This window comes from Ovis aries, chromosome 25 (genome assembly GCF_016772045.2).
Source record: "Ovis aries strain OAR_USU_Benz2616 breed Rambouillet chromosome 25, ARS-UI_Ramb_v3.0, whole genome shotgun sequence".
In the NCBI taxonomy this organism is placed as follows: Eukaryota; Metazoa; Chordata; class Mammalia; order Artiodactyla; family Bovidae; genus Ovis; species Ovis aries.
Window position 1 is genome coordinate 5,253,254 of NC_056078.1, and position 14,367 is coordinate 5,267,620.

General features: G+C 49.9%; 1 protein-coding gene across 2 annotated transcripts in view; it reads right to left on the bottom strand.

Annotated features, from left to right (window-relative positions):
• Positions 1-3,411: 3,411 nt before the first annotated feature.
• PCNX2 (pecanex 2) overlaps positions 3,412-14,367 on the bottom strand; it is a 311,506-nt gene continuing 300,550 nt past the window's right edge. For both annotated transcript variants that reach the window (XM_012104979.5, XM_060406546.1), the window contains 2 exons: positions 5,857-6,305; positions 3,412-4,383 (listed from right to left, as the gene is read on the bottom strand). In XM_012104979.5, coding sequence (XP_011960369.3) covers positions 4,222-4,383; positions 5,857-6,305 — 611 coding nt within the window. In that variant the 3' untranslated portion in view covers positions 3,412-4,221. The remainder of the gene's footprint in view (positions 4,384-5,856; positions 6,306-14,367) is intronic.

Genomic DNA, 14,367 nt, shown 5'->3' on the forward strand with positions numbered 1-14,367 from the left:
TGAGGCAACTTAAAGCACTGTGCTGAGGTTATTTCAGCTGTTCTTTAGACAGACATCTGCAAATCCATTAGAAATAAGAAAAATACATCTCTAGGGATCACTGATTTGAGAACGCACTCTGTCTCTGATGATAGACTCTACCTATTGTTATTAATTGCTAATTCTTATTTAAAAAAAAAAAAAAGAGTATTACCATCTACTTCCAAGAGATAAGGAATTCTCTACAATACCATCCCCTCTGCCTACACTTCCAATCCCAAATACCTTTAAGAAATTTGTGTAACTGCTTTCAAACTGAGTATCTCTTAACTATTGTCTAAGGTCATGAGGGGTGGCAGTGAGGTGATACCCCTTGTCCAAGGTAAGGAGCAGTGGCTGTGCTTTGCTGGAGCAGCCATGAAGAGATACCCCATGCCCAAGGTAAGAGAAACCCAAGTAAGACAGTAGGTGTTGCTAGAGGGCATCAGAGGACAGACACACTGAAACCATACTCACAGAAAACTAGTCAATCTAATCACATGGATCACAGCCTTGTCTAACTCAATGAAACTAAGCTATGCTGTGTGGGGCCACCCAAGACGGGTGGGTCATGGTGGAGAGGTCTGACAGAATGTGGTCCACTGGAGAAGGGAACAGCAAGCCACTTCAGTATTCTTGCCTTGAGAACCCCATGAACAGTATGAAAAGGCAAAATGATCGGATATTGAAAGAAGAACTCCCCAGGTTGGTAGGTACCCAATATGCTACTGGAGATCAGTGGACAAATAACTCCAAAAAGAATGAAGGGATGGAGCCAAAGCAAAAACAATACCCAGTTGTGAATGTGACTGGTGATAGAAGCAAGATCCGAAGCTGTAAAGAGCCATATTGCATAGGAACCTGGAATGTCAGGTCCATGAATCAAGGCAAATTGGAAGTAGTCAAATAGGAGATGGCAAGAGTGAACGTCTACATTCTAGGAATCAGTGAACTAAACAGTGGAAGTGAGAAATAGATTTAAGGGACTAGATCTGATAGAGTGCCTGATGAACCATGGACAGAGGTTTGTGACATTATACAGGAGACAGGGATCAAGACCATCCCCATGGAAAAGAAATGCAAAAAAGCAAAATAGCTGTCTGGGGAGGTGTTACAAATAGCTGTGAAAAGAAGAGAAGCAAAAAGCAAAGAAGAAAAGGAAAGATATAAGCATCTGAATGCAGAGTTTCAAAGAATAGGAAGGAGAGATAAGAAAGCCTTCCTCAGCAATCAATGCAAAGAAATAGAGGAAAACAACAGAATGGGAAACACTAGAGATCTCTTCAAGAAAATTAGAGACACCAAGGGAACATTTCATGCAAAGATGGGCTCAATAAAGGTCAGAAGTGGTATGGACCTAACAGAAGCAGAAGATATTAGAAAGAGGTGGCAAGAATACACAGAAGAACTGTACAAACAGCTTCATGACCAAGATAATCACGATGGGGTGATCACTCACCTAGAGCCAGACATCCTGGAATGTGAAGTCAAGTGGGCCTTAGAAAGCATCACTACGAACAAAGCTAGTGGAGGTGATGGAATTCCAGTTGAGCTGTTTCAAATCCTGAAAGATGATGCTGTGAAAGTGCTGCACTCAATATGCCAGCAAATGTGGAAAACTCAGCAGTGGCCATAGGACTGGAAAAGGTCAGTTTTCATTCCAATCCCAAAGAAAGGCAATGCCAAAGAATGCTCAAACTACCGCACAATTGCACTCATCTCACATGCTAGTAAAGTAATACTCAAAATTCTCCAAGCCAGGCTTCAGCAATACTTGAACTGTGAACTTCCAGATGTTCAAACTGGTTTTAGAAAAGGCAGAGGAACCAGAGATCAAATTGCCAACATCCATTGGATCATCAAAAAAGCAAGAGAGTTCCAGAAAAACATCTATTTCTGTTTTATTGACTGTGCCAAAGTCTTTGACTGTGTGGATCACAATTAACTGTGAAGAATTCTGAAAGAGATGGGAATACCAGACCACCTGACCTGCCTCTTGAGAGACGTATATGCGGGTCAGGAAGCAACAGTTAGAACTGGACATGGAACAGACTGGTTCCAAATAGGAAAAGGAGTACGTCAAGGCTGTATATTGTCACCGTGCTTATTTAACTTATATGCAGAGTACATCATGAGAAACGCTGGACTGGAAGAAACACAAGCTGGAATCAAGATTGCCGGGAGAAATACCAATAACCTCAGATATGCAGATGACACCACCCTTATGGCAGAAAGTGAAGAGGAACTAAAAAGCCTCTCAATGCAAGTGAAAGAGGAGAGTGAAAAAGTTGGCTTAAAGCTCAACATTCAGAAAACGAAGATCATGGCATCTGGTCCCATCCCTTCTTGGGAAATAGATGGGGAAACAGTGGAAACAGTGTCAGACTTTATTTTGGGGGGCTCCCAAGTCACTGCAGATGGTGATTGCATGAAATTAAAAGACACTTACTTCTTGGAAGGCAAGTTATGACCAACCTAGATAGCATATTGAAAAGCAGAGACATTACTTTGCCAACAAAGGTTTGTCTAGTCAAGGCTATGGTTTTTCCTGTGGTCATGTATGGATGTGAGAGTTGGACTGTGAAGAAAGCTGAGCGCCAAAGAATTGATGCTTTTGAACTGTGGTGTTGGAGAAGACTCTTGAGAGTCCCTTGGACTGCAAGAGATCCAACCAGTACGTCCTAAAGGAGATCAGTCCTGGGTGTTCTTTGGCAGGAAGACGCTAAAGCTGAAACTCCAATACTTTGGCCACCTCATGCAAAGAGTTGACTCATTGGAAAAGACTCTGATGCTGGGAGGGATTGGGGGCAGGAGGAGAAGGGGATGACAGAGGATGAGATGGCTGGATGGCATCACTGACTCGATGGACGTGAGTTTGAGTGAACTCCGGGAGTTGGTGATGGACAGGGAGGCCTGGCGTGCTGCAATTCATGGGGTCGCAAAGAGTCAGACACGACTCAGTGACTAAAGTGAACTGAACTATTGTCTTTCCAAAAGGGGTGCCTCACCAGGTCAGTGATGGGTATTTTCCATGGACCCTGTTCTGAGACCCCTTCATCCCCCCTCACAGTAGCAGCCACGTTTCTGCTCTACCTTTGGGATTCTTAAGATGAGAAATACTGTCTCAAAATTTGCCTACAACATTGTAAATCAAGTATACTTCAATTAAAAAAGGAATTTAAAAAATCTGAAGAATAATTTATATATATAACTGAATCACTTTGCTGTACACCTGAAACTAACACAACATTGTAAATTATACTTTGTAAAAAATAAATTAAAAAACATAATTTGCCTAAATGTCATTCTTACAGTGGAGGGGTCAATTTTTTTTTTTTTTTTTTTTAAGAAATGACAACAGTTCAGTAGAATTCAAACAACCGAACACAGCAATAACTGTAAACATTTTAATTCCAAAAACAAAGTATGTGCAAATGCCCTGTGAGACAGTAAGGGTTGCTTGGCTTGGAAACAAGTATGCATTCCTGGGAAGCACACAGGCGCGCCGGGAGAGGTGAGGCCTGGCTTCCTGCAGGAAGTCGCTGTGATTGCAGTTAGCATCATTCCTAGGTGCCTTGACTACGCTTCTGCACGCACATTGCTGGGGACAGTTGGCTCCTTTCACGGGATGTTTTGGACGTGACTGCATGCACTGTCACGGGTTTTTGCAGTAAAGCTGTCACTGGCTTATGTTTAACATCTGCATAAATATTTTCAAGAAGTGAGATGTTTACACGTGGATTGAACACCAGTGCATTGGGCCAGCTCGTGGTGTGATGTGCACTGCTGTCTGCTGCTTTTTCACGGTAACCGTGAGTGTAAAATGCCAGTTGTTTAGCATGCAGCTGTCTCATCATCATCAGGGCAGGAAGGAGTTATGTGCTCTGCTTGAGTTGTCTTAAGATGTTACATGGCTTTTGTTCGAATTGTCCAGTTCTGGGAAGGGTGCCTCCCGCATCCCACCACTTGGGCCACAAGAGCCAAAGGAGAGGGAGATCTGGTGTCAAGGTTTGTTTTCATCACATGAGAGATTTTTCAAGAACCTGAGATCGAGTTGCTCTATTTTCTCCACAGCATTCATTTTTCCCTAGGACGGATCTCCTGGCTCAAATTCTGTGCTCTGTTTGGTTCGGGAAGCACAAGGGGGAAGCCAGGGAGGTTTGGTCCTTCCCCGACACCATGGCTCCTCTGGCCCAAGCTTGGCTACTGCTCGTCGGAAGCACTCTGCTGGGAGGCCGTGTCATCCAGGCCCATGTCCTCCTGGCTCGCTCTTCTGCACATCACCCCCAGGTTCTCGGCCACATGGTGATTTCGAAGCAGCCCCTGCTCAGCGACCTCTGTGTGTTCACAAGGCTCAGAGAAGTGCTTTCAAAGAGAAAAGAGAAGCAAGTTTTATGGCTCAGCAAAGCTGATCACCTCCCCTGATGAGTATCTCACAGCTGCAGGTGCCAACTGGTACTGTGGCAGGGACAGGGGGTCAGAGTCTAAAGTAAAGGACAGTTACAGAGGACCAAAGGCGGCTGGGCTGGAGGAAGGGCCGTGCAGTCCCAGCCACGAGTCTAACGCAGTGAGAGGGGTGCCTCTACACACAGGGGCCTACTCTCGGGTAATCTGCAAAGTGACAACCTTGGGTAAAATGTCATTTGTGAGCCTGGATTTTCTGAGTTTGGGTCAATGTCACTCCATATACACTCAGCCCTGCACCAATGCTAAATCCTGCAGGTTTAATCCCAAATGGTAATACCGAGGCTTTTTTAATTCTGCCTGAATGTGATCCCAAGGACTCAGCCATCCTTTTGGGAGAGAGGGAGAGAAAATTTTTCAGAATCTCAGAACTGCACCCACAGATTGTCATAAACACATATTAGGGGTGGCAGAAAAGTATGCATTGTTATTGAGGAACTGAGAAAAAGGGAAAGAGGTTTGTTCACATTTAGTTGTCTAACTAAACTTGGTTAAACTCCTGAAGTAACCTGGGGCTCCAGGGTGCTCATAACCCACTCCCCCCCGCCACCCAGCCCCACTGAAGGCTGCAATGCCCAGGCTCTTCTTAGGGCAGGTCATCCTGGCCCTTGTTTCACGGTGGCTGGAGTGCCACTGTATGGCTTCTCCTGGTGGGGGGTGTGTGGCAAGGAGGGCCAGGCCCCCATCATCCACCTCCAAACACCTACACCCGGAACCACAAGGCGGCAGACTGAGACTCAGCTGCACTGCAGATAGGGCAGTGTGCCGAATGTTCAGCGGAACTGCAAGTCTCCAACCTGGTGCTGGCTTTTGCCTTAAAGTCTCCTATTCTTTCCCCCCTACAGAAGAGAAAGGCTGGGTATTTATGTACATACTTACCTGTGATGCTCAGGGATTCATCCAGTGCCAGCTAGCTAGGGATTCTACCTAAGTAACCGTTTATTTGGGTGAAGTCCTCAAAACTCTCTAACATTTAATTGCATAAAGCAGAAGGCCATCTCGGCAGCTTCACAATGAAATCTAGTGGCTGGGAATCGATAAGGATCTGCCTGCCAGGCTGGGGTGTGTCCTTTCCTCTCCCTCCAGCCAGAGGAATGTGAAAAGAGAAGGAAATACAACCGGTCCCTTTACCTGGGCCCATGGAGAGCCTGCCCCCACACGCCGGGCTCAGGGCGGAGGGGACTCTGCCTTCGGGCTCCCTGCAATAACGCCTGCCCGGCCGCCAGTACTACAGGACCAGTGTGATGTGTCCTGTCGGCTTCAGAGCGCAGACATTCCAGCTCCTATCTCACCACTGATCTGTTACTCTGGAAACGCCACGGGGAGGTGACGGGAGCCTGCAGGAGGGGCCCTCCCCGCCCCCTAGCCCCTCACCCGTGTGGACTGGCTGGCGGCCCTGGCCGAGGGGCCCAAGGCAATGTTGACGCTGCTGGAAGACTGGGTGTCACTGGTGTTGCCCCCCTCGGCAGCAGACAGCCCGGAAATGACCAGGGCGCTGGAGAAGCTCCTCTTGCCAAACAGGAAGCTGAGGGTGGAGCTGGTGGACGAGCCCAGGCTGGACCTGAGGAGGGCCTCGGCCCGCTCACGGACGCTCAGCGGGCCGGCGGCAGGCGCGGCTGGGGGCTGCGAGTGCAGCGACGCGGCCGAGGGGCACAGGGACAGCCGGCTGCCCGAGCGCCGCGGGGCCAGCTCGTGGGCCGACGTGGACGTCTGCAGGGAGGTCGGGCGGCTGCCCGCGACCGGGCCGGACGCGCGCAGGACCGGCGGCGTTTGGCTTAAGGCCCTGTGGGCCTGGACGGACTGACTCCTGCCTTTACTCCTGCCTTTAAAAGAAAGCAGAGCAAAACAGATAAACAGCAAGGCCCTACGGTACAGCACCGGGAACTCTTCTCAGTACTCTGTAATAACCTATATGGGAAAAGAATCCGAAAACGCATATATATATATAAGTGAAAGTGAAGCTGCTCAGTCATGTCTGAGTCTTTGGGACCCCATGGACTATAGCCTACCAGGTTCCTCTATTCATGGAATTTTCCAGGCAAGAGTACAGGAATGGGTTGCCATTTCCTTCTTCAGGGGATCTTCCCGACCCAGGGATTGAACCCGGTCTCCCGCATTGCAGGCAGACGCTTTACCATCTGAGCCACCAGCTGAGCCCAATCTGTGAATATGCGTGGGCTTCCCAGGGGGCACGGTGGTAAAGAATCCGCCTGCCAATGTAAGAGACGTGGGTTCGATCCCTGGGTCAGAAAGATTCCCTGGAGGAGGAAATGGAAACCTGCTCTAGTATCCTTGCCTGGAAAATTCCATGGACAGAGAAACTTGGTTGGCTACATACAGTCCATAGGATCCAAGAGAGTCAGACATGACTCAGCACACACACACAGAGTATGTATGTACAGCTGAATCACTTGGCTGTACACCGGAAATTAACATGACATTGTAAATCAACTATAAATTAAAAAGCCCATAAGACAGGGAATTAAAGAGAGAGAAGGGGGAAGCAGGGGCATTCAAAATGTCACTCATCTAGTCAACCAGAGCTTTCTAAAGTGGGAAATTAAGAAAAAGAAAAGAAAGAAGAGCAGACCAGGTTGCCACGGCAGGCGGTCGGTAACGTCACTGTCTTCGAGGTGAGGTGGGAGGCCTGCTCTGTGGAACCCCAGAGAGCCAGGTTGTCCCCCGCCTTCTGGGCCAGGACAGAGGGCTGGGAGCCCAGATCAGGCCTCCACTAAGGCCGGAGAACTGAAGGGTGGGGTGTGGGCGCTGCTGTGGGGAGCAGCAGCCAGGGGCATGGACCCGTCCAATTTGCCCAGGCTTGTCCTGGCTTTCACACCGAAGTCTCCTGTCCCTGGAAGCATGAGGGAAAATACGCAGGTTTAGATTATTTGTAGTTGCCTTCAAAACGGGGCTAAAAAAAAAGGGTTGGCCTTTATTTTCTGAAAAAGCTTTCCCTTAAGATCAAGGTCTTTGAGAGGAAGCCCTCCTCAGGCTCACAGGGGCATGCATCGTCTGCTGGGGCGCCCAGTGGACTGGAGGGGCTCCCAGCTCCTTTTGGCTAGCCATCCTTACCCTTGGGGTCGCTCCTGGCCTAGTTCTCACTGAGAATCATTGAAACAAGGCCATTTTGACACAAGGGCTGGACTGCCCAAGGATTTGTTCCGGGCACATCTCTGGGGGCAGTGAGGGGGGAGGCTTTAAAGTTCTGGACCCACCTCTGCAGTTGCAGAGACCAGGCAGGTGGAGGAAGGCTTCCGCCTGCTGGAGTGCTGAATTCCTTAACTTAATCACCAGGTGGTTTAGTCGTTATATCTGACTCTTCTGACCCCATGGACTATGCCCTCCAGGCTCCTCTGTCCATGGGATTCTCCAGGCAAGAATACTGGAGTGGGTTGCCCTTTCCTTCTCCAGGGAATCTTCCTGATCCAGGAATGGAACCCAGCTCTCCTTCATTGCAGGCTGATTCTTTACCAACTGAGCTTACAAGGGAAGCCCAGAGGGTCTAATTTTAAAATATTATTTTAACAACAAGGTATTACTGTATAACACAGAGAACTATATTCAGTGTCCTATGATAAACCATAATGGAAAAAAAGTAGAAAAAAAAAAAAGACTGTACAATGTATAACTGAATCACTTTGCTGTATGTAGAGCAGAAATTAACACAACACTATTAATCAACTATACTTAAATTTTTAAAAATTTTAAATGAACAATAAAAATAAATACTATCTTGAAGGGGACGGCCAGTGATGTCACAGTGTTACCAGTTGCCCTACTCACAAGTCTCCTGAAGTGGCTCAGTTACATTCAATTAGTACAAATAGAGAGGGCTCTGGGTGGGTGCATGCAAGGATTGCCACCTCATCCCAAGTTCCCAAATTACTAACAGGGAATCTGGCGATGCTGAAATATTTATATTTGTCTATGGGACCACATGAGTGACACATTTTAATTTTTTGAAAAAATTTATTAGAGTTGATTTACATGGGCTTCCCAGATGGCAAAGTGGTAAAGAATCCACCTGCCAGTGCAGGAAATGCGGGAGACATGGGTTCAATCCTGGGGTCAGAAAGATCCCCTGGAGGAGGAAATGGCAACCCACTCCAGTATTCTTGCTGGTAAAATCCCACGACAGAGGAACCTGGTGGGCTACGGTCCATGGGATCTCAGAGTCAGCCGACTAAGCAACTGAGCACACACCTAGTTGTTACAACTTTGTGTTAGCTTCAGGTGTACAGGAAAGTGGTTCAGTTACACACATACATATATGCATTCTTTTTAAGACTCTTTTCACATATAGGTTATTACAGAATACTGAGTAGAGTTCCCTATGCTATACAATATAGTCCTTGGTAGTTATCTATTATATATATAGCAGTGCATGTATGTCAATTTCAGTCTCCCAATTTATCCTTGCTCCTGCTTTACCCCCTGGTAGCCATGCTTGTTTTTTACATCTGTGACTCTATTTCTGTTTTGGAGATAAGTTCATCTGTACCCTTTTTTTTTTAAGCAGTGTCATAGGCTATTTGTCTTTCTCTGTCTGACTTTCTGCACTCAGCATGGGAAGAGGCGTTACTGTGGACATTCCTGGGTCTCCCCAAGCCCTGCTCCTCCCACTGCCCTGAACTGGCTGAGAGGGGCCTCCTGACTTTGACCTTAGTGCCATTTTCCCACTGTGGTGGTGGGTGACCAGTTTCAGAGAGCACTGGGGTTCCCACCTGGCTCCCTCCTGCCCGTCCAAGAAATTGGGGTGCTCCCCCTGTGGAGCTGCTCACTGTGTGGGACTGGAGTCAGGATCCCGGGTGAGTGCAGGCAGCTGGGCCCATCTGATCATCCCTGCTGAGTACTTACTCTTGCAGAGGAGGAAAGAGAGAGAAAGGGATCCTGACGAATCAGAATTAAGAAGAGAGATGGTGATTTGTTAGTTTATTCAGTTTGGCAAGGCCAAACATCTGTTTCTGATTTATCCTGTAACGCTGATTGCTGCCCCAAAATACTCCACAGTCACCCGCAAGATGGTGATTTTGATGCTGGAGAGACCACCCATACTTGGTGGGGGACTTAGCTCATTTCAGTAACAAAGGGACAAAGGCCCGTCTGTGTGTCGGAGGGGACTGGTCTGTGTTCTATGTAAGACGGGGTAATCCTCTCCCCACATTGCTTCAGGTTTTCTTGAGGGTATTTTTGGTTGCTCTCGATTTTTTAAAATTAATTTTGCAAATGGAACAAGTAAGAAACCAAACTGAATGCAATCATGCTACTTATTATTTTGTAGTTTAACTTATTTTGCCAATTACTTCATTATCAAATTATGAGCGATTCTAGGGCAAACCTCCTAAGAGCCCGAGTTGAAATTCTATATAAATTACCCTCCTTGGTTCATTATTCCAGCATTATTCCTCTGTCTTTGATTGTTATCTCAAAAATGGTGGTTCAGTTCAGTCACTCAGTCGTGTCTGACTTTGCAACCCCATGGACTGCAGCACACCAGGCTTCCCTGTCCATCACCAGCTCCTGGAACTTGCTCAAAATCATGTCCATCGAGTCAGTGATGCCATCAAACCATCTCATCCTCTGTTATCCCCTTCTCCTCCCACCTTCAATCTTTCCCAGCATCAGGGTCTTTTCCAATGAGTCAGTTCTTTACATCAGGTGGCCAAAGTATCGGAGCTTCAGCATCAGTCCTTCCAATGAATATTCAGGGTTGAATTCCTTTAGGATTGACTGATTTGATCTCCTTGCAGTCCAAGAGACTCTCGAGAATCCTCTTCAACACCACAGTTCAAAAACATCAGTTCTTCGGTGCTCAGCTATCTCTATGGTCCAACTCTCAATCCATGCTTGACTACTGAAAAAACCATAGCTTTGACTAGATGGAGCTTTGTCAGTAATGTCTCTCTGCTTTTGAATATACTGTCTAGGTTTTTTCATAGCTTTTCTTCCAAGGAGCAAGTGTCTTTTAATTTCATGGCTGCAATCACCATCTGCAGTGATTTTTGGTGCCCAAGAAAATAAAATCTGCCATGATTTCCATTGTTTCCCCATCTATTTGCATAAAGTGATGGGACTGGATGCCATGATCTTAATTTTCTGAATGTTGAGTTTTAAGCCAGCTTTTTCTCTCTCCTCTTTCACTTTCATCAAGAGGCTGATGAAAAGTGGTGGTGCAAATCTTTAGAATAGGATAGAAGAGATAGTCTTTCTGTCCAATTGGGGAGTCAGATTACTTGTTATTGTTGATCAGTTGCCAAGTCATGTCCGACTGTTTGCAATTCCATGGACTGCAGCGTGCCAGGCCACCTCCCTGTTCCTCACCATCTCTTGGAGTTTGCCCAAGTTCATGTCCATTGAATTGGTGATTAGTTATGAATTCCTAACTTCTCTGAGCCACCAGGCCACCAGCCTCCACCAGTGGGCTGAGTCCCCTTCCCGTGAGAAGCCTGCATGTTGTCAGCCACCACTGGGGCTGCACAGTGAGCTCCTGGCCACCGGGCATGAGGGCACTCCAACCAGGCATGAGGTATGGCCACCTGGGACCCCAGTCCTCTGAGAATCCAGCAAGGACCAGGAAGGGGACACTCAGCTGGGAAGTGAGGCAGGACATGGGGGAGGAACACTTGGGACCCCAGTTACAGGCACAGAGCCTTGGGCACTGTGAGTAAAACAAGATCCCTGTTCTTAGAACTTGGTTCCCATCCACCCTTGAGAATATCTCAATCACTGCTGCTTAGCCAGGCTTCTGTGTCATGCTCTGCTTGGGCACTCAGATCCTCCCCCACGGCCCCCAGGGACTCCCTTCCACAGGACCCCACAGGATACACTGGGCAACCCTGCTTGCCTGCGTGGCATGTGGTGGCCTCCACCCTTTGCCCTGCCTCTGACAGCATCCTTTCTGCAGGCTTGTTGCTTGTCACACTGACTGGCAAATAAGAACTCAAGCTACAACACTCACCTCACACTGAAACCCAGAGCTTCTTCAACCCCTGACTAGGAACAGACCTATCCCTCGTCTGGGTGAGTACAGGGCTTCTTAGGGCTTCCCAGGTGGCTCAATGGTAAAGAACTCGCCTGACAATGCAGGAGACACGGGTTCGATCCCTGGGTTGGGAAGATCCCCTGGTGGAGGAAATGTCAACCCACTCTAGTATTCGTGCCTGGGGAGTTCCATGGACAGAGGAACCTGGCGGGATACAGTCCATGGGATTGTGACACGACTTAGCAACTAAACAACAGCAGGGCTTCTTGGCTATTAGAACCATGCTGTATAAGAAAGATACAACCTGCCTCCCCAACTCCCAGCACACAGACACCTCCCCCTGCCCCTGGAAAATGAAATTCCCTCCTTGTTTTTACTACCACTGTGGTTAAAGCCACATGGGGACATCACCACCTTTGGCTGTGTGGTTCCCTTTGGCATGTGGGAAGCTTCAAAATGCCTTGACCTAGAGGCTGTACCCCCTCCAGCCCCCTCCCATGTGCCCCTGCAGACTTAGGGGCGGAGGGTGGGGGGAGCGAGCTATAGAGAGGGAGCTGGGAAGGTGTCTCCCTTTATTCCAGGTCAAGCCAAAGATCCGGGATCAGGAACACCCTCCCAAGACTGGAGACCAGCCTCTAAGTTTCCTGAGCTGGTTGAGCAGGCTCTGGCTTCCTTTCTGGAATCTGCGGATGCACTGGATTAATTCAGCTGAAGGGAGGGTTAGAAGGAGGCCAGAGAAGCTGGAAGCTGAAAGGAAACCCAGCATCTGCCCAGCACAGGACACTATCCTACTGGGAATGGCGGGGTGTGGGGCCTTCCCAAGCTGCCCTCTCTCTTCCAGGGACCTTCGGGCATGACACCGCTGGCTGCATCATTTGGGAAGAGTCCTTGGTGGCAGGTACAGGAACCTGAGGCCAGGCTGGCCAGCCAGGCAGGGCTGCCCGTCATTACCTGGGGCTCCCTGTGGGGGCCTGTGTCCTTGAGGTCTCAGGGGCTACTGCACTCAGGGCCTCAGTAACTGAAAACTTTGTGCCAAGAGAACAGGGAAGCCCCACCACCACCACTCTCTGCACCAGCTGAGGAGGAAAAGACTGGTGTGGGTGGGGGAGGTGGGTGTTGCTGGGCTTCGGAAGCCTGAGCCAGGAGGCAGCTCTCCTCTCAGGCACAGCACAGATTTATCAGGGGCTGAGGGATGCAGCCGGGGAGCCCACAGGAAGCTTCCCATCTTGGGCTTTGTTCTCTGATTCCCAGACCCCAACTTGGTGCTTACTTATAGGAGAGCATGCCAAAGTCATGGAGAGAAGGGATGGTGTCCTGGCCTTGAACTTCACCAGGGAGAGCATGCTATGAACCACAGCCAAAGGTGCCGATGTCCCCATGTGGCTTTAACCACAGTGGCAGTAAAAACAAGGGGACAATTCATTTTGCAGGGGCAGGAAGATGAATCTGTGTGCTGTGTGTCAGGGAGGCAGGTGGTCTCTTTTGATACCAACTCTGGGCCTTTCCAGATGTCTCCTGGGGGCCTGCCCTGCCCCAGGTGCCCTCAGATTCACCTCCTGTCTTGGGGCGAGCCTGTGAGCCTCAGGGGCTGGTTTCCAGCAAACCGTCTCAGATGTTGTCCTTTTGAGGGCAAGTTTGGACTCCAGCCCTGCCCAGCCCCACAGAACAGGGGTTTGGCTTATGCTACCAGCTGCGATGTCCCCTGGTGAGTTTTGGGGAAGGCTTGCCTCAGGCAGCTGCTGAAGCAGGGGGGTCGTGGGGTTGCTGAGCAGAGCCGGAGAGCGGGAGGGGCCACCTGTGCTGTTCCCTCTCTTGGATTCATGCCCCGCCAGCTTCTCTCGCTCCACTGGGCACCCTCAGGGACTCTAAGCCAGATGGCCTGAAAGGTGGCCACTCCTGCATCCTTCAGGGGACCAGCTGGGCTGCATCGGGAGATGCTGGGATGTTCCAGGGCAGGGAGAACCTGCGGGGGACCATGGCATGGTCCTTCTCTGGGGGAGGGAAGACAGGCAGCTGCCTTGGAGGCACTCCTTCTCCCCAAGACTATGCCTACTTGGTGTGGCCAGCGCTGTCTCCTCAAGGCATCACTAGGAGAGGGACCAGCCTTGGATCTGGAGAATCTTCTAAAGATAGGTGAGGGGTTCTGGCAGGGGGCTTGGGGCACAAGGTCAAGCCGGGAGGTAGGATCAGCAGCCCTCGGCTATTTTCTTGGCTGAGAGGGACTGAAGCTGGCAACCACTGAGTTCCACTTGGAAATCCCATGACCCGAGGCCCTGAGACCCCACCCAGCCTCCAGAGAAGACTTGGAGGGAAAGGCTGAGTCGAGAGGGGACCATCCACTCTATCACTGGACTTGTGCAGAGCATCACCTTAGCCCTGGGTGCCCCCTGGCACTTTAGAGGGTCCCTCTTGGCACCCCCTTTCCCCATTACATCTCTCCCCACAGGACCAGGAAGTGGCAGGGACAAGGGGCATGCTGACCGGCTCCCACACACTCCTGCCACCACGTGGTGGGCCCCAGGCTCTCTGGAAGGCCCAGACTGAACCCAGAGCCTGCCCAGACCTGCCCCAGGGTCCCCCCCTAGGGTGAGCCTTGGGCCTTCCTGCAGGTGAGAGGCTGGGCAAGGAGCAGCTGGGAGGTGTGGATGGAGGTGGATGTGCAGAGTCCACACAGGCACAGGCCCCTCGTCAGGCATGGTAGTGTGGGGACAGTGGGTCACAGTCTCCGTGTGTGCTCACGTACCCCACCCGGGGAAGTGTGGGCCACCACCAAGCCTCCCCACCCCCCCAACCCTTCCTGTGTGGCCTGGCCACACACAGGGGACCCAGTGGCGGGGCAGGCGGGGGGGGGGGGGAGGCGGCCGGGGAGGCAGAGTGGTATGGCTGGCTGGCTGGCCAGGGGC